At 42.3% G+C, this 20,508-nt stretch overlaps 1 protein-coding gene across 4 annotated transcripts; it reads left to right on the top strand.

Moving 5' to 3' along the window:
* The first annotated feature begins 1,130 nt into the window (after positions 1-1,130).
* On the top strand, positions 1,131-19,727 carry LOC129379517 (ATP-sensitive inward rectifier potassium channel 10-like). 4 transcript variants are annotated; one of them, XM_055060332.1, is made up of 7 exons: positions 1,131-1,418; positions 1,540-1,832; positions 10,574-10,960; positions 11,180-11,391; positions 12,168-12,299; positions 14,420-14,597; positions 17,318-19,727. In XM_055060332.1, exons 2-7 carry the CDS (start codon positions 1,775-1,777, stop codon positions 17,704-17,706), a joined length of 1,356 nt encoding a protein of 451 aa, XP_054916307.1. In that variant the 5' UTR covers positions 1,131-1,418; positions 1,540-1,774; the 3' UTR covers positions 17,707-19,727. The 4 variants fall into 4 exon arrangements, with proteins under 4 accessions (XP_054916307.1, XP_054916306.1, XP_054916308.1 ...); XM_055060331.1 differs by having other exon boundaries at positions 1,131-1,832; XM_055060333.1 differs by lacking the exons at positions 1,131-1,418; positions 1,540-1,832 and adding an exon at positions 8,858-9,171.
* The last annotated feature ends 781 nt before the right edge of the window (positions 19,728-20,508 follow it).

The raw sequence follows: 20,508 nt of genomic DNA, 5'->3' as shown, positions 1-20,508 counted from the left end.
AATGGAGTTCATTAAGGGCTGCCATTGTTCAGAAATGTGGCACCCGTCTCCAATTTGCGCTTCTAAAAATAGTCATAATAATAATGAAAAAACATCTTTGAAAATGTGTTGACATTTTTCAATTCGTTCCTAATTTTCATCAGTAAATAAGTAACCTAACGGTTCCAGCTCTGTTCATCTGACGCAAAAGATGCAGAAGCTGCACAAGTTCAATCAGTTATTATCTCTAAATCAGTGAAAATCAACCTACGAAACAGTTGGCAAAAGTTCTTTATTTGTAGTCAACTTAAAAAAAAAAAAAAAAAAAGAAAATACAGCAGCTCTTTAATATGTAAGTTGGAAAAATCAGTTGTGTGAAATACGGCATGGACTTTCACCAGTTTCTCAAGTCAGGAGAAATTTATAATCCTTCACAGACGTTCAGTAGTAAAGCAGACGCGAAAAAAAAACACATTGGTGAACAAATGTAGGTAAAAATCTGCCACATGTCACTCGATGGGGGTCAAATATGCTGCAGAGTGACTTCAGTACACGATGTTCTTTTACTCCGATCAAGGTTTTCCTTCCAATAAAGCCACTTTCCCCCCCAACAACATTTACACCTGCAGCCTGAGAGAGGTTGTTGCTACTTTGGTGATTTATTTTTTTTTTTCCCGCCCCGTTCATCCCTTTTTCCATCAACAGGAGGATCGTTTGTACTCGCCTTTTACACTACCGAGCGCCCCTCCCTGCAGGCGGACATGGCACCACCTCACAGAGATGCTCCCACATTACCCATTCAGTGCCCTCTGTCCCAACGCAAAGGCGCAAGATGCCAAGCGCACAACAATAAAGAGCCCCCTAACCCCGTTCTTTTTTTCTTTTTTGGGTTTGTAAATATCTTTGTTCCAGTGCAACAGCTTCCAGCCTCGTATCTTGGACCCATCAAACGCTTTGCAACGAGAAAGTTGACAAAGGCTGAAACAGCGGAGGAGGCTCGTCCAACAAAGAGGCCCATTTAGCGCGTACAGTGAGGGAGAGCGGCTAGGTGGGAGGGTAGGAGGAGAGTTGAATTAATGAATTAAATTGTCACAAAAAAACAAACACAAAACAGTGGCCATCTGAATGCTTTTGGGCTTATGCAGCCGGGGTACGCCTGGTGTGATGTCGGTTTGTGTGTGTGTGCATACGCATGCGTGTGTGTGTGTGTGTGTGTCTGGGGTCCTCGGAGGAGTGGGCAGCCCGGGCTTTTTTAAGGTCTCCCTGAGTGGACACACAGGGCGCGCTCTCTCGCTCCCCCTGCTCCGCAAGCAAGAAGAAAAAGTGCAAACTGTCCTCATCCGATTACATAATGATCCAGTAACAGTGAGCCGGAACCGGCGCTGCCAGTGCCAGTGCGCAGGGAGACACTGACTAGCTGCTGGGGAATCGTCAACCAGGTCCGACCGGGTTCCAGTTTGTTTGTCGTTATCATTACTACTATTATTTTTATTTTTTTATTATTATTATTTGCTGAGAAATTTGTTTTGGTACTTTTTTCAAAATTTTTTGTTTTCTCAGATGCACGGGATGACTTCGACGTAGCGTCGTGAGAGCAAAAAGAAAAAAAAAACATGCAACACAATGGTGAAAAGTGACGTTAAACATGTGTGAACCATCAACAAGTGCAACCCGGTCAAGACCCTGAAGTTTTGCAGCAATTTCTTCATCTTTTTTTTTCTAAGTCATACACACAAAATACATCTCCGTCTGCTGCTTTTCTTTTTTTTTTTGTCTTTTTTTGCACGTTTGCTGGATGGTGAAGCCGTCCAAGCTGGACTCAAAGCAAACGCCCATCACAAGTCAACAGAAAGGTAAGAAATAATGTCAAAATCTATATTCGAGTGAGTTTTGTATTGTTTGCCACATAATATGTATTGCTTTTTACCTTGTTCAACAAAAAAACATAGATTTTTGCACCCTTATGCACAAAAGTTAATCAATTAGTGCAATACTTGATGCTGTGTTCTCTAACATGAGGAAAAAATGCTCCTTGGAAGACTTCAGCTGTTGAAAAGCAGATTGTAAACGCTGCAGCTCGTTCTTACTGCACCTGCTGTGTTTGCTGTGCAGAAGCAGAGCAACACAGCAGAGGTTTACTTCTCTAATTTAGAGCAACGTTACGCACTATTGAGTGTTTTTTTAAAATCACAACTTATATGTGGGAAGAAGTTTAACAATCAAGAATCAATATGAACTTAGAAAAGCCAGTTTTAAGCCAAAAGTTGCAGGAAAACATCTTTTCTAGCTTTTACTCTAATGCAAAACACACACACACAAAAAAAAAAACATTCAAGCCATCTCCAGAAGCTGACAGTGTGGCAGTCTAATCTTATATTACATCAGTTTTAAAAAGTTTTGATCACGTTTTCACACCGGCAGCCATCGATTTTAATTCGACGAGCGGCACCACCGCAGTAGCAGATTGATCAGATTTACAGCCATGCTGCAAAAAAACAGAAAAAAAAAAACAAAACAAAAAAGAGCCGCTCCTGAATTTGTGGCAAACAGCCGGCCTCCATTCACAAACGTCGGGCGATGTGTTGTAACTCTTCAGACGGGTTGAGAAAGTGAAGACGACAGTTTAAGGAAGCTGTGAGCGTCATCCGGTCGGCGGCTTCCATTTGTGTTTGTTTACTCTGCGGCTCACTTTTTGTTCCTCAAATCAAAAGCGGAGAGACAGAGGAAAGGGGGTGAAACAAACAAACAAAAAAAACCTAATCAGATAAAATGCAAGAGATTTAGAATGAGTTAATTTGGTTTCGATTCAAGCTTATTTTCAAACTTAGAAATGATGTGATTTCATTCTGAGTAACTGTCAAAGTATTATGAAGGAATCATGAGGGGCGTTCGCTTGATGTGGTCACTGAAAAACACAAAACCAGGTATTTTTGCCATAGTTTCTGGTGCAAACATCTTGAAATAAGACAAGATGAACTTACAAGCGACTGTTCTGCAAGAAGTAAAAGCTTGATTCAAATAAATGATTCCTTAATGTTGATTGAAAAGTAACAGTCCCTCTTATTTCACTTACATCTACCACTTTGCATCAATATTCAGGAAAAATTCACTCAAATCAAGTTCTTGTTTCTTGCAGAGAAGTTGCTTGTAAGTTAGTCTTGTCTTATTTCAAGTGTGCTAAGATGTTTGCACTAGAAACAAAAACATTTGGTAAGATTTTGCGTTTTTGCAGCGTGGAGCTTCATTGGATCTGTTGCACCCGACGTGAGCTGATGACAGAACAGGATCATAACGTGCAAAAATAAAACCCTAAAAAATGAACAAACATTGGACAGATGTGTGGATGGATGTCATGACACAGTTTATGGTTTCTGGGTTGAAGTCTTAGGCCCAACTCGTATCCCTGGTCGCGCTCATTCAGAAAACGCTCAGTCGAGCAAACAACTTTTTGTTTTGTTTTGTTTTTTTTTTTTGTAAAATTGTACAAAGGCAGCAAAAAATGTCACCTTCATGGAACGTTCTCGTCTTCAAGAGTTCACAAAATTCAAGTGTAACTTTTGCATTTCGTCCAGTCATGACAGTCAGATACAAACCGATTCCTTAAAGGTGGTGATTTAGCAAACGTAGGAAAAAGGAAAAAAAAGGAGAAGGTCGAAGAAACTCTTGGTTAACCAGGCTTCTTTGAGTGGTCTGTGTGAGCAGCTGCTTTGCAGGGCAGCTTCGAGTGCAGGGCAGCGCACTGTACGCAAAACAAATCCACATCTTTCTAAGTAAACTGCTTTTCGGTGACAGAACAGCAGAACAGAACTCATAATTATAAAACGATTGGAAAATGAAGCAGGATTTTTGGTCCTTTCGAGTGGTGTGTCAAAACGCACAACCAGAGGATGATGATTTTTTGGGCTACCTGGCTCAAATTTGGTCAAACTGGATGAAGAGCGTCCTTGAACCTCGAATCACAGATTCCAGATTAGATTTAGTCTGGACTTTGACTGGACCATTCTAACTCGTAACTCATGGATTCGATTCCGTTGCAGCTCTGGATGTTCAGAGTTACTGCCCAGCTGGAAGGTGAGGCTCACCCTGCGTTAGCTTCATCTGTCTGCAACGCGGACCAGCTGCCACCGTTGTAGAAAAACATCTTTTTCACGTAGGCTATAATTTTCTATGTCTGTTTCATCTGACCACCGCAGCTTCCTCCACTTATTCCTTTAGATATTCTTTATCCTTTGGGTCGACCTCAGTGAAATCTGTAAAACGTTAGAAAAACGTGCCCTTTTTTTGTTCGTTTTAACCGTTAATCAACTTCAAGCTTCTGCACACCGTCCTCCCTGAGGATCCTCTCCACGACACTGTCTTTGAAAGGCAGAGTGTCTTCAGTCAGAGGCTTCTTCAGAAATTGTTGCGAAGCAGACTGCTGCAAGAGGTCTCTCGTGCCGCATCCATCACCAGTCTGCAGTAACTCTTTGATTAAATGAGTTACGACAACGTTTAGTTTCACTTTGGGGTCGGCGAAACTGTCTTTGACTCCAATTTGAGATGAATTAGCCGAATGATGCCGATTGTTCATTAGCGTTTCTCTAACAAACCGCAGTTCACGGAACAGCCGAGACGAGGTCGCTCTCTTTCCTAAAAGGCAATTTTACTATGATTTATCAGAAAAGTGAAAAAAAGAAGCGCACCGCACTTTTCAGAGTTGAATTTCTAAAGCCTGTAGAGATCCAAGTTGTGGTTTTACTCCTTCACGATTACATGAAGTCATTTGTGTTGATCTCTGACACCAAATCCTCATAAAATACATTAAAGGCTGCGGTGAATGTCAAATAATCGCCCTGCGGAAAAAACGCTTGCAAGCACATCAACTCACAAACGTACGGGGAGCCGGGTGACATTTATCTGTGCGGAAACTTGCTGCATCTGCAGGTCAGCCGCGGGGCGCCCCGACATGCAAGTCGACGTCAAAAGAAGACTTTCTGTCCTAATCAGATCGCCTTTAATCATTTTTCTCGAAGATAAAGCAGCTCGACTCGACAGCAGCTCGTTTGTGCCGGGCTGAATGAAGTTTGTCTCTCCGTCGTCTCGAGTTGGCCCTGCCAGATGCCATCTTGGCGCGGCGCGCGTTAATGTTTGGGGCCCTCCATTCAGCCCGGCCTGCTGAGGCTGCTGTGCTGCGGGACATTTGTTCAAGAACATTCAGCTGGACTTCCTTTCGGAGCCGTGCACTGGCTGCAGGGGTGCGGACGCTGGGCAGAGTGGAAGGGATTTACTTTCTCCTCTGGAATACTAATGTCAAGCTTTTGTCACCACCACCTTCACTCCACATTCCCCCGCCACTGTATTTTTATCCTTCACCATCTTTCCCGCTCTTTTTTCCCTCCTGTTTTGTCACCTGACGCTGCGTTTCTCTCCTCAAATCTTCCCTGAGCTAATTCTTCTGTCCAAAGCACTTCATGCTCACACAGGATCAACTTGGTCCTGGTGTCCTTTCCCCCCGTCTAACTTGCTCTCTTTCACTTACTCGCCCAGCCAGTCGGATTCTTCAATAGTGGCTTTTGTCCCTTTCATCTCGTCGAAAACAAAAGGATTCTTGTGCACACGGGACAGAGGGAAGACGAGGGCTGCATGGGCCGGACGGGGCGGAAGAGATCACAACCTTGACCGTTGTCATTCTCTGGGGGTGAAAAAACAAAAAAACAAGAAGTTTCGAGCGATTGTGGAAATTTGTCAAAAGTCACAGCGGCAGAAAAAGCATAAAGTTGGCTGTAGAAGCCCCCAAAGCGTAAAAAGTTGTTACATTTGTTACACACGCTGCTCTGTGGAAAAAGAGAAAACCTGTTATGTGTCTCACCTGCGGTGGCGCTGCACCAGGAACTGCAGGAGGAAACGACATGAAAACCTCAGAAGAAGACATCAGCAGCACTTTCTTTTTCAGACAATAGTAATAGAAAAAAAAATGGTGGAGTTGCATCAGATTTTAGAAGTTGTGGGATTTTATCTTTTGTCCCCTGCACTTGTTTTGGTTGTCTTTCCCCAGAATGCCCTGCGCTATCGTCTACTTCCTGCTCTTGTAGCTGTCTTCGGTCCACTCGGTGTTCACGAATGCATTTGAATCGAGCCGAGAGCGAGAGTCTGATTTTGTTTTTTGGACCGCTTCAGAGTTCAGTTGCGCATTCACACCTCCGCAAACGAACCAAACTTTTCTCGGCATTCGCTTGAATCAAACCAAACAGAGCTGCTGTGATTTTTCCTTCTCTCTACATGTATTACTCCTTATCTACAAAATGTAATGAAAAGACAAGAGTCACTGTTAAGGATGTTACATTTATCAGTGTTGCATAATATTTATCAGTAAATCCTTTTTTTGTTTTTTGTTTTGAAGAAGGGGAAACAGTCCTTCATTATTGCATTATAAAGAACATCAGACCACATAACATACAAACACTTTGACAAATTCATATACTTCCCTCCAAGTTTAGCTGCTTTTGATAAAAGGAAACTAAATAATTATCATTTAATTCTGAATTAAAGATGGACGAACAAGTAAAAAGTGAACTCCACTGAAAAAATACCAGCACAAAACAACAAAGCAGTGATGAGTAAATTCATATCTGCAGCACTGAAGTGATATCTTGGTCCAACACACTGGTTGAAGTTCGTAACTTAAAATATACCAATATATTTTGTTTTGAATTGGTGGGCTGATGGTTGACACGATGGATGAGAATGACAGTTGAAGAAACCAACATCTCCATTATAATCAAAATCCTTTTCTTTTTTTTAAATAATTAACATTGTTGCTGGATTTAAGTGCAAGTAATTTAAATGGTTAATATTTATTACCCCTAGAAATACCAACATCAAGGGCATGAGGGCTATTGAATTGCTTTCCGTTTCCTTTTGTACAACAGGAACCCAACAATTGCTTGGTTGGGCGATCCAGTTATTAGGAGGCAATATGGGTCATCACTTTACATGTTGAAAAATAAACCACAGGGAAGCACAGGGCAGTGAAACGTGACACCATGGGCTCAGAGTCAGTGGTGAGACGGAGTGTGTCACTGTCTGTGGGTAACATAAGCGGAATGCACATACGCTTCATTATTCGATGCATTTTACGCTTTAGATCAATAAAAATATTGCAAACCTGTGAGATGGATAACAAGGGAATTTTTTAAAACTATTGTTCAAAAATGAAAGTCTAAAAAATGCATTAATTTCAGCTGCCAACAGGACTGAATTGCTCCATAGGCTTTGTGAGCGAACATTAGGAAAACTGAAGAGCACAGCAGGCAGCGATCAAGTTGTGAAATTATTTTATTGTGATTTTAATAACAGAACTCAAGATACGGGATTGGCAAGGTAAGGTTGAGGGCAACAGAGGATCTGACAACAAAGTGTTTAAATTGGAGAGTTTTCACACAGCAGAGGAAATTAACAAATGTGGCAGCATTTGAAACTGAAAAGTCCTGAATAAACCATGGAGCAAATGACAATTACTGAGATAAAGATTGAAAAATGCCACAAAAGACGCTCCTGAAGTAGGCCATGAATAGGTTGCTAAAATAAAAGTGTTTTCACACCTGATAGTCAAGTAAACTCGCTTCAATTGGGGGCCAAAGTTGCAATATCCTGTTCACCTCCTCGCCTGTGGTGGCGCTGCACCAAGAACTAGTGAAGGAATCGACTCAAAAAACCTCTGAAGAAGACACTGAGTAGTGCAGCGTCCGTCTTTGCAAATGTAAACGAAAATGGAGCAGTGTCAAATTTTAGATTTCTCTTTTGCATTTGGTGAAAGACTGAGAAATTTCTCCCACTATCTCTAGACTCTTGTATTTGTTAAGGTTGTATTTACCCAGAATGCAACTCGAGTGTGTTTCCTGCTTTTGGAGCGGTCTTCGGTCTGCTCGCCATTCACATACTCTTTCAAGCCGCATCAGAGTTCAATTCAACCAAACCAAACCAAAACCCATCTTTCTGGACGGTTCAGAGTTGGCTCAGGTCCACATCTGAGTTTTATTGTGGATTCACCCAAACGAAGAAGGGTTCGATTGGCGCGGTCTAAATGAGCCTCAAATTTTGACAACGGTCCTCCAAACTTAATTTCTTTTCCATTAGTTCAAATGCACACCGCGACTATCGTCTAGAGCAGCGGAGACTGGACTGACGAAAGAATGCTGACCTGCCGTTATAACGATGGATTGTTCTGTGAATTATTTCCAGTAGAAAAAAAAAATCAACTCTTAATGAGCCAACATGCAAATACATTTTGAACAATTGTAACATCTCCAGGGTCAATAAAGAAATGGGGTGTAGAAAGCGACAGTCCTGACTTCCACCCCAATTAGAATGGACACTATTGGAAAAGTCTTTTCTCCCAACATCAGTGTTTGACCTCACTAATAAAGGATGGTCAAATGGTCAATAAACAGACTCCTCAGAAGCTGTCCCAGATGATGTGAAGCTATTCGACATGCAAAGAGTGGGTCGGCATCCTATTAAACCTTACTCTGAATGTTAATACGTTTAAAAGTTAATACTTTTGGAAGTGTTGTATATTTTTTGGGGGGAATTTGTTTTGGAATTGTATGTAAGGTTAGAGGTTTTATCTCTGGAAAGTTAGCAACCCTTTGGACACTAAATGGCATTGTCCAAGTCATAGCTGCTCAAATGGTTTACATGTACATATGTTTACTGTATGCGTAGGCAGGAGCCTTGTTCGGGTTCAGAGTTCAGCTGGTGTGGCCCAAGTCCAATCACATGCCCGAGCTCGCGACCACGCCTCCTCCCCTCCCTCTCTCTTCCTCCCCGCTTCATCTTAGTATTCATAGCACAGAGCTCAACACAGCTCTCTATTCATTCACTCTGTGCGAGCTCCAACACGGAGGGAGGCGAGACAAGGGTCAAACAGGACAGGAAAGGACAGAGCGTATCAGATCGCTCCGGGTTTTTTCAGGCTTTTGTTTTGGCTGTGCTGTTTTGGGTTTTGTTTTATTTGCTCCAGAAAGCAAAGACAATTTCTCTGCTCGGTCAGAGCGAAGAATGGGCAGAAAGGGAAGGAAAGACAAAAAACTTCCCCAAAAAACAGGATGATGTGGAGAAAGACAAACTGTAGTCCAGATGAGAAGTAAGGTTTTTAAGAGCTTACGAAGGAAGGGAAAGTCAAGAGGCTATAAGCGTCCGTGGCACCCAGGGGTGAGGCATCTCTCACTCACTTAATAAACTATTGATACTTTGCAATCCACTTATGCCAGGGCTTCAGGGTGTCATCGCGGCGTGTCATCATTTTCAGCGTACAAGTGACGACGGCGCAGTTTTAGGCCAGCCAGACAAGAGACTCATATTTCAGGGCAGAACCGGCATCTCCAGAGCAGCGACGACAATATCGAGACGGACGCACATGACAGACACAAGAAAAAGTAGCTGCAAGATTCCACTATGAGCATTAGTGAAGCTTAGAGATAAATAATGTCGGGTAATGAGATTTCAGACTTCTGGTGGAGTCTCCATGTGGAAACATTTGCTGAATGCTCAGGCCAAAGCCAGCAAGCCAGCGCCGAGAGGTCACTGGTCATTTTTGTTCGCAGAACATATTTCCGTCAAGTTTGAATTAATTGTTTGAAGACATGACCTACAAAAAAACAAAATAATTCTCCTGCCTCATGAGCTTTGCACTTTATTTCTACAGGAAAGTCCAACACTGAGTACGGTCTCAATGTATTGTAAATTGTAAACAACTGCATTCAGGAAAGAATGCGCCAGGTCGATGATAACGTTTGCAAGTTGAACACAACAAAGTGCAAAACTCAAAAACCGAGTCGACAAATTACAGCTGCACGAACTGTTCACAAAACAACAGCTTTTAGGAGTTTGTCATGTGTATCGTTTGTAAAGGTCTCGACCAGCAAACAGGCCAAAACTTGGAAACATACGATGACATCTTTAGTGAAAAAATAGAACACACCCAAAAGAGCAATATAAGTTTAATCATCATGTTACTCACTATGACATACATCAACCAACCAACCAGCTAGTTTATTTTCAACTTTAATTTTAGTTTTGATTGAGTGGATTGTCTCAGGAATTTGTTTGAATCCCAAAGTACCAGAGTACAGCCGGGAGAGTATGACATTTATTTTATCTCCTCTACTTGATTTGGTTATTTTTGCACAAAATTAGTAATTTAGCATGATTTTTCACAGACAGAGTTCCTGGCTTAGTGAAAGCCCGTCTTTTGAAAAGGCAGGAAGAGAGAAAAAAAAAGCTTTGCATGGCGGACTGCAACGCCGTCGTCCTGAAATGCACATCTAATCTCTTTCTCCTGTTCTTTTTTTCAAGTTAAATGTTCCACTAGGTCACCTCCCTGTTCATACGGGATACTTTTGTTTCTTTATTCTTCTTTTTTACATTTGCTATCTTCAACCTTTTTACTTGTGTAGCGATGTGATGTTGTTAACTACGCTACACTTGGACTCCCCTTGTTGTTCAACTTTATTGTTCTCAGCAGGTTTTCCACACCATCCTCCTTCACTGCTCACTTTAAGCCCATTTTCCACATCTTTCTCCCCCTTCCTTCACATCCACTCTGTCTGTCCAGTGCCAGCCATGACTTCAGCCACTCCTCCGTCCTCCGAAGGCTCCTCCCCGCAGAAAGTGTGCCATTCCCAGACGCAGACGGACATCAGCAAGCCCCTGCTGAGCTCCACGGGGGGAAGCGGGGCTCCCGCCGCCGGTGGGGGGGAAACGGGAGGGCCAAACGCGCTGCGCAGGAGACGCAGAGTCCTCTCCAAGGACGGACGGAGCAACGTCCGCATCGAGCACATCAGCGGCAGGGGGGCCCTGTACCTCCGTGACCTCTGGACGACGTTCCTGGACATGCAGTGGCGCTACAAGTTCTTCTTTTTCTCTGCCACTTTTACCGGGACGTGGTTCCTGTTTGGGGTGCTTTGGTACCTGGTGGCCCTTGTGCACGGAGACCTGCTAGGTACGCATCACGACACTCACGCAGCCATGCCCGACACGCAACAGTCCTAAACTTACTGACATCATGCACGTCAAAAGTCCTTAAAGCATGCGGTGAAGTCAAATACTCATATAGGTGTTGCTGAAATAGTTTTGTACGCTACAGACAAAGGCGGTGAGCTCTTCTCTGGTATTTGCCCGGCTCCAGATTGATCTTCTGCTCCTTGTCTCCTGCCTTCAGAGTTCGACCCACCGTCCAATCACACGCCGTGTGTGATGGAGGTGAAGACGTTGACAGGGGCCTTCCTCTACTCCCTGGAGTCGCAGACCACGATTGGCTACGGCTTCCGGTGCATAACAGAGGAGTGCCCCGTCGCAATAGTCCTGCTCATTGTTCAGCTGGTCATCACCATGGTGATGGAGATTTTCATCACTGGGACTTTTCTCGCAAAAGTAATTGCTTCTTGTTTTTAATTTCTGAATAGAATTACAACTGTTTGTGTAGCCAATTAATTGCTGAGGAGTCGCTTGTCTATATTTCACTGCGGCTGCAGTGACAGATGGTGGCGGCAGCATCATGGCTACAGTGTCCTAGTCAAAACCCAAAGCTAAGTGTCAGAAAATCTGAGCGGTCACTTAAACTGGGCTCAGTGTTGGATGACGACAGTTCTGCTGAAAAACCAAAAGGTGAAAATAAATCCAAAGGGAGCTTCGTCAGTGTTTTATCTTAAGCTGTGCACACAAATGCAACAAAGCTGTTGCAGCATCTTTATTTCTAGCATTTTTGTTTCTGAGTTAAGTTCTACGCCATCAGTGACACGTAACATGTATGCAGTCTTGGCAAACACTGTGTGTATTTTTAGCTGTTGTTCATGTACTGCACAAGTACAAGTCTATTTCTTATCTTCGTATTTGAGTTGCTCATGCAGAAAACTTGCATGTGGTGAGCTGCTATCATTCTGATCTATTAGAAACAGACTCCAGCGCGCCAGAATAATTATCATACTGAACCGTCAGCGTCAGTTATCAGTGTCACAGTTTTTGTTTGCGGATTGTTATCAGTCCTATCTGAAAAGTAGGGAAAAAAAAGTTTCCCGCTGTTGTTTTTATGTGAAACTATTCACTTTTACTCTTTCGTGTTCTCAGAATTTAATTTACAGTGTTTTCGATGCACCACTTTAGCGACGAGGATCCATCCTGACCTCAGATTTCTTCTTCTCCTCCGGCAGGTTGCCCGTCCCAAGAAGAGAGGCGAGACGGTGAAGTTCAGTCAACATGCCGTTGTGTCGTTTCACGAGGGTCGGCCCTGCCTGATGATCCGAGTGGCCAACATGCGCAAGAGCCTGCTGTTGGGATGTCAGGTAGAAGATCGCTTTGAAAGATGTTCACTCGCATCAAGCCGACGTCTCACACCGGCCTGTGCAGACATTTTCAACGCCACGTCAAAGAGTAGCGCGGATTCTTGAACGCCTCCGAGACACGATTCTTGGAATATCTATTAGCTTAACTGATTTTGATCAAACTTCTCAAATTTTACACAAGTACACTTTACTGTCATGAGTGCAAATTACTCTTTGTACTGTTTTCTTTGCCAATTAATATTTAGTCATGAGAGACATCCTATTTGCAGTGAATGTGCAATGATTTAAGAAGTTGACATAGTTAATTCTAGTTAATGTGAGTTTAAAGTGTGGCATTAAAAACAACGTTGGAAATTTCAACTACATTCATGGTGGGTGTTTTTGGTTTGATTCAGAGCGTAATCTCCCCCGCCTGAAACAGAACAAAACAAAGCAAAACAAAAACATTTTAAAAATAGAAGAAGAGATGAACAACAAAACTGTGTGGAAGTGTGTTGGTGTGTAGGGATCCCCCTAAAAGCCCTTTTAAGCCCCCTCACGTCAGACCAATCATGGAATATGAGATTAGTCAGACTGTGGGTTGACCTTTGTAGGTTGTTGTTTGCATTAAAGATAAAATGCTCTCCTTATCAACTGTGATGGAAATTCATAGTTTCCTACATGATTTGCACATGCACAAAACCCCAATGGTAATTTTCAGATTTTTCCTTCATTAGTAAAGTTGCAGCATTTCAAGAGCCTGATCGGGGGACCCTGGTACTCCCAGCTGTTACGTGTGTAAAAATGAAAAAAAAAAAAAACCTTCTTTATCCTCTTGTTCTCCACAAAGTGATTGTTGAGGTACAGAAACTTATTTACAGGAAATTGTGAAATTTCATTTTTTGAGGAGATTTCGTTCGCATGGTGGTAGCATTATTGAATATAGTCGAAAGGCAGGGGAAATCAATTAGGTGAGTCTACGACAGCGCAGTAGTGCCATCATCGTTTTCCACGTTGGAATTGGGCTTTTCCAATTTTGCAACCATCTGACATTTTGCGTTCAAGCTTTCACAGGCGCCCTGAAGACTGACCAGTTAGTCTTAATCTGACATGACGAGAGTTTCTGAGATTTTTAATCTCAGTCCCTCCAATGGTGGGCTTTGGGAAACCAAACGCCGTCAATGTGTTTTTCATAGTTCTGGTTACAATAGCAGATCACACTCAAACACTCCCTTGGGTAAAATCCTGTTCGCCAAAACCTTTAATGGGGCCCTATAGAGTCTAGGGGGTTACAGTGAACCTTAAGTTTATAGTTGTATACTTAAATATTATTCAATCAATCAAAAACAATTCAGCTTATTACACCAATGTGAGAAGATGTTAAACATTGCTACATTTTTAGAAGTACTAATAAAACTATCAAATGTTTTGGATAGTTTCAAATGAGGAACTGAAAGTGCAGATGTCTTGGTGAAAGTGTGTTTTTTTTTTTTTTTTTTGGAGATGTGCCATGCAGCATTTAGACACGTTCTGGTTTCCTATGATTGATCACGAAGACTCCATGTGTACAATAGTTTGAAAGATTTCCATATTGAAGTAAAAACTGCATATTTTCTTTCTTTTTGCCTGTTGCTCTGAAACAGAGACGTATCAATAAGTCAATCAAATTTTATTTGCATAGCACCTTTCAGCGACGAGGCGTTTCAAAATGTTCTGCATCATAAGAACACAAAAACACAAAGTCATAGAACACACAATCAACAACATCACGATTAATGTTTCATGATTAGGTTTCTAGAGCAACTCTAAACAGCTGCTTTTGTCTAGATTTAAAGGAACTCAGCTGTTTCAGCTGTTTTGCATTTTTCTGGAGGTTTGTTGCAGATTTGTGGTGCATAGAGGCTGCATGCTGCTTCTCCATGTTTGGTTCTGGTTCTGGGGACGCAGAGCGGAACCAGAAGACCCGAGGGGTCGTTTTAAAGTGTGTTCTCTGAGCTACAGGGAGTCAGTGCAGTGACTACTAATTAATGCTTTATTCTAGAGCCATTACTTGAGGGCCAATGTAAATATTCAGCCGGGAGCCGTCCGGTGACAAGACCAACTACTTTGGCTGCAGTTACTGACTACATCTTGGCTCCCAGGTGACGGGGAAGTTGCTCCAAACGTCTCTGACCAAAGAGGGTGAAACGGTGCGGCTGGACCAGCGCAACGTGCCCTTCCAGGTGGACACGTCCAGCGACAGCCCCTTCCTCATCATACCCCTGACGTTCTACCACATCATCGACGAGAACAGCCCGCTCAGAGCCTGGGCAGCAAAGGGTACGTCACGGCTCTCATGACGTTGCGTCGGCAGGTCTGATCCACTCCTGCCAAACGCGTTGAGCTGCAATGTGGAAGCTTTTCTGAGTCCATATTTGAACAAGCGTCTCATTATTGCTTCTTAACCGTCTCCCACGTGTCCGCGGCGAGTAAAGTGATTGGAATTTTACATTAACCGTGGAGTTATGGTAATTGACAAAACGTGTAGGTGCAATGCGCATGTATGCGCATGTAGGTGTGTTGGTATTCAAGGTCACGTGCTGCGTTCTTGGCCGTGTCGAGCTGTCCACAGTTGGGTTTGTTTGGCACTGGAGGAGAGTTGTTTTTTTTTTTTTTTTTCTGGCAGGAATGTGTGTGAGAGAGCCCGCTCGAGACACCCCTCATTAGAGCACAATACTGTACAGTCCGGGGCGCTGACATGCAGCCCGCACAGATCCACTTACAGCAGCTCAGAGCTCTCATCACTGCAGGAGAACCCACGAAGCATATTTGGTGCTTTTCCGCCAGCTAGGCCCACTTGGATTCTCCGAAGATTATCCAGAAGCTTTTATTTCTTCATATTTACCTCCTTCACATACTATTTGTAGTTCAAGCTTTACAAATGTCTAAATAGCTTCCACAATTTTGCAAAAGTGGTCTGACATGAGCTTGAGGTGCCTTACCAGAGGCATGAAACTTGTAATACTTAAGAAACGTCCAAATCTCCAGCAGGGAGAAGAGAGCTTTTTATTTTCTGAGTTGAGTTTGTGCTGGTTTGCAAACTCTTCACCTTATTGCTGCCGAGTGAAGAGTCCAAATCTGGCAAAAGTACGCTTTGGTTGATCCGCTATAAACCAGTAGATGGAAATCTGCATTTTCGGGGGGTTGGGGGAGGGGGGTTTTGGCAACATTTTAAAAGTTCACTCAAAATTTGCATGGAAGCAGCTTCTTACTCTCTTTAGTGTTGTTGTGTCTTACTGTTGCTGATAATGATTTTAAGCTCAGCTTGCTAAAGTGCCATGTGAGCATGTGTACACTCTGTTTTGATATGACTCATTGATAATTTGCCTTTCCAATTTATCAAGGACAGACCAAACTTTGTTTTTTGTCTTAGCTCGTGAGCTAATTCTAGTTTTCGGTTTTCATATTCTGGACTCTTCCTCAATATTTTTTTTTTCTAAAGTCATTCTAAAGTCATGAACTTGGGTTCCCCTTTCACCGCCAGTTCAATAGCGAATGGTCTGAAAGGGTGTTCCTCATTGACACACAGTGATGGCCAGCAAGACGTGGATCTGTTCAGGTGTATTTTCAGAGGGCTTGTGAGATCTGTAAACGAGTCAGAGCAACAGAAAGGCAGACAATCCCTTGATAATTGTGTCACTGTGGTGACAGAGGGGTTGCGAAACACGGTGTTTGCAGTGGTGGGAGTGATATTTGGTCTGTGTTGGGACTGAGCCTTGTTTTCACAGATGAGAGAGTCTGCGGTCTGAGAAACCCCGGGGATGCAGGTGTTCGCCTGCTTGACTGCGTATGTCTGCTGATCCGTCCTCTGGGGACGTTGTGTGGGGGGGGGACGCCATTCAAAGTTTCCACGTTCTGCGTGTTTTGAATAAATAGTCACCGAATTGTATTGGAAAAACTCCACACATGTGACAAATGACAGATTCTACGTGGAAAAGTATCAAAGTGTGAAAGCGCTTTCCTCCCAGTCGGGTGGTTAAAGAGAAGCTTCATGGTTTGGTGGTTTAGAGAACTGGAGTGTGTCATGTGGACGTGAGTGTTCCCATCTTATCTGGTTGAGACTAGATGAATTTAACCCAACCACGACTTTCTTCAAATAATAGTAAAAAATAAACGTCATTATTTAAAGACATGATTGGTTTTATTTCTCTCCTATCTGCTCCATCTATCTCCTACGTCGTAAGGCTAACAAATCTTCAAACTGATTAAGTTCTTAAATAATTATATGTTAACTAAGAACTAAGAACAAATATATCAAATATGTTTTATAATAATTTAATTTTATTAGTCAATTTGATCAATGAACATCCTAATTATCTTCTCAATAGTATTTGTTGCCTTGTTGTACGACTTAGATTTGCAGATATAATCACATTCAGAATATTCAGCGGCATGACCACGATGTAAAAGTATTTATAAAACCTTGGTATTAAAAGAAAAATCAATCATTTCTGTATTTCATTTAAAAAAAAAATCACATTTATGAATGATAATTTTGGGGCTTTTGAAGTGATTTAACGTGGCACTCTTGGCGTGTGAAAGGGTGCGCAGTCAGGAAGAAAAGGATGCTGACACAATGAAGAAGAGAAGAAATAGAAAAAATAAAAAAAGGTTCACGGTTTTCTTCAGAAGAATTTAAAAAATATATACTTGAAATATATACTTAATATATATATTAAATGGCTGGAAGGCCTTTTTCTCGGTCATCTCTGTTGCTTGTAGGTTTTTTTTCCGACTGCATTTTTTTCTTCCACTGAACTTTCACCAGTATGCTTGAAGGCAGCACTTTATGAACAACCAGATCCTTTAGCAATGACTTTGCGTGGCTCATTCTCCTTGTGGACACCGGTCAGAGGTCAAGTCAGCAAATGTCATTAGCTGTAGCCACTGCGTGTGTCTTTAAGTCTTTAAATTGAATTACCTAAACTTTATAATTTCATGTCTACAAGCTATTTAAAAGCACTTGTAAGTCATGTTTTTTATTTATTTTTGTCCACCAGGTGGAGGCTGGGCAGACCCGGAACTGGCTGACTTTGAGCTGCTGGTGATCATGAGCGCCACGGTGGAACCGACGTCGGCCACCTGCCAGGTCCGAACGTCGTACCTCCCCGACGAGATCCTCTGGGGCTACGAGTTCCCGCCCGTCGTCTCCCTCTCCCCGTCGGGGAAATACGTGGCGGATTTCGCCTTCTTCGACAAAGTGGCAAAGACCAAGACGTCTCCCTTCCGCAGGCAGCCGTCGGAGACGCGCGCCAACGGCGCCAGGGAAGACGACGCGAGCCGGGAGAGGCTCATACTGGAGGAGCACTGCAAGGGGAAGGAAAAGAAGCGGGAGCGGGGCCGCGCCAGAGACAGCAGCCCGCTGAGCGTTCGCATCAGCAACGTATGAAGCCGAGGGCGAAAACAGGAAGATGTGGGAGGAAGTGGTGGAGAGAATCGGGGGAAGAGGAGGGAGCGTCTGCTGCTAAACGAAAGCGCACCCTCCCCCCACGCACAGCCAGTATTCACCTTTCTACACACACCAACATGTGGACCACATGAAAGCTGAGCACCTGAGCATTTCCTGAAAACAACAAGTCTGTAAAAAATAAGGTGTCAGCCAGCCTAGAACAAACTAGAACAAACCTACAGCAGGTTTTAAATGTATTTTATATTGTGTGATATGTAATGTTAGGTACTAGGCCGCTCTGTTAAAATGTGGCCCATTCTTCTTTTAGAGACGAAATATTTCTCCACCAGAGAAAGGGACGAACAGTACCAAGAAAACTCTTTGAGTTTGTTTGTGCGTATTACTGAATCGCAGTACTGTGTTTAAAGGCTCCATTATGCAGAAAACGCGTGATGCTGCACGCCGTGTTGCACGTAGCGTCGCGCAATGCAACATGGCACGGGGGACAGGGAAGGGGCCATCTAAATATCCAGCTATCATCACGTTCCCATTCTTCACGGTTTGCACTCATTGCAGCACACTGGACCTTTTAAGGACTACCTGGTACGACTCGTGTAAATATGACGTTTACGTGTCATTTTAAGGGGCTGTTTCATATCTTATTCCACTCTGACACCATTTAACCGTAACATGTTCGTCTTCGATGGCTGTCATGGGTTCAACGAGTTTAGTCATTTTACTAAAAGAAAGCACTTTAACCGGAAATAAAAGTGGGATTTATTTTATTCTTTTTTCAAACAAGCAATAACAAAACTAACCTCGTTATCGTGTTAAATGATTAAAATGTGTATTTTCACCAGCTGAGAGATGATGTCTTTTTGAATGAAGCTTTTTGTGAACTTATGTACAGTATGTTCCCTCTGTTGAAGTACAGCTCATGTAAATATATTTCTCCTACGTGCTTCCATTTGGTATAAACGGGCCACTGAGTGGCGGGTCTGACTGTTTAAGTTTTAACATTTTAACTCTGTAAAGTACCTACTGTCATGTCTGTCTTTCTACTGCTGACATTTTGTGACAAAGTTCATGTCAGAATGAAAATGAAACAAACCTTAAAGCACCATTGACCTTAAAACAATATGGTACTTTGTACAAGAGGCCATGTTAATGCTTTGCTTTTTTTTAACGTCCGAGATTTTGTGAGGGAACAGGAAACTTCCCGAAAAATCCTGAAATTTGTTGAAAAACATTTCCTTTCAGAAAGGCTTTGGGCCAAAGTCCCCATAATCACAACTACACGTTGCCATTTTCTCACCTGATTCTCCCCCGTCAACATCCGCGGTGCGTTTTTCATACATTCATAGGTTAAAAAATAAAATTGCATATCATTTCTGAAATGTCATTTTCATTTAACCCTGTTATAACCTTCAGTTATTTTTGCTTGAAGTTTCCTTTGGAGTAGTTGACTGCAAATAAATACTAGTATTGAATACAAATACTAGTGATAAAACTTGTGGCATCCCTCTTGAAGACATTATTTATTGCAGTCATAAAATTACACTACAGATAGATTGTAGGAAACGACTTTGGAAGCAGTTGTTAAAAGTTGAGTCTTGAAGCATCTCATGAGAAACAAGTTAATTTGTTCCTGAAGAAGTTGGGGATGAAAACATGAAATGATTGCTGGGGCAAAACCAAAAGTAAGTAAATAAATAGCTAAACAACGAAAAGCCAAATATCTTAATAATACTAGTACTAATAATAAGCACTGTGCTAGATTAAAAATATCCCAATAAAGTCAACTTTTGCACCACTCTTTTTACGTCCACTTGATAAAATCATAAGATTGCCTGCCTTCCCATCAACGACGACTGCTGAAAATGTTTCAGGCTGGACGTTGTCCTGGTTTCTGCATCACAATGTATTCAATGAATGACTGTTTTAATCCTGCAAGCTCTCCGCTCAAACTGTCCATGTAACTTTAAGTGCCTTGTTTAATAAATGTATCATTTGCAACAGTAGATGTGTTTGTGTCTGTGTTGAGCAACACCATTCCCTGCTGATGTCACAAACTGATATTTTGAATGTTTTGAGGAAATTTTGACAATGGTCATTAGATGTATAATGCCAATTGCCATCCACAAGGACAAGAATAACACAATCTCACTTTTCATCATTGTTAAAGTAAACTTTTATTTATCTGATCATCTGTTCACCTGGTTGTGTTCTGGATGTAGGTAAAGAGAGCAGGACCCATCGTGACACTCTAGGTCTGTTGTGTCTACTTCCTGTTTTTCTAACTATACCACCGCACTGCTATGCTTCTTTGAGCTCATTTGACATCAAATTCAGATATGAAAATTTACGTTACTTTCTCAATAACCCCCAAAATTACAACAGACTTGAAAAGCAAGAACTGGTTGCACGGGCCTTTTAATGCGCTGCAGACTCTCTCACACTTGCACATTAAAGCAAAACATTCATATACACAAAACAATCAATCCACATTTAAATAAAGTGGTCGAAATCAATTTTTCTACTACAACGTTTTGTTGGTGCATTTACCTTTGTAGCTGGTAAAGGCTAACAGATCAGTTTGACCGCACTTGGTTTGATAGCAATATTTAGATCAATGGGAAAGTCCAAACATTTCGGCTGAAATTTCTAGCTGCTCGCACTTTGAAAGATTTAACAGCTTGCACGCAACGGCAAGAAGCAATTTAAGGACAGACTAGCCCTTTTCTGAATCTCCTTTCATGCACAGGTGCTCTCTACTTCTATCGATCATAAAGTCCTAAACAG

This window comes from Poeciliopsis prolifica, unplaced genomic scaffold, assembly GCF_027474105.1.
Source record: "Poeciliopsis prolifica strain line A6 unplaced genomic scaffold, Auburn_PproV2 SCAFFOLD058, whole genome shotgun sequence".
NCBI classification, from domain to species: Eukaryota; Metazoa; Chordata; class Actinopteri; order Cyprinodontiformes; family Poeciliidae; genus Poeciliopsis; species Poeciliopsis prolifica.
The sequence above is the reverse complement of the archived record's forward strand: the minus strand, read 5'-3'. Positions and strand labels throughout refer to the sequence as shown.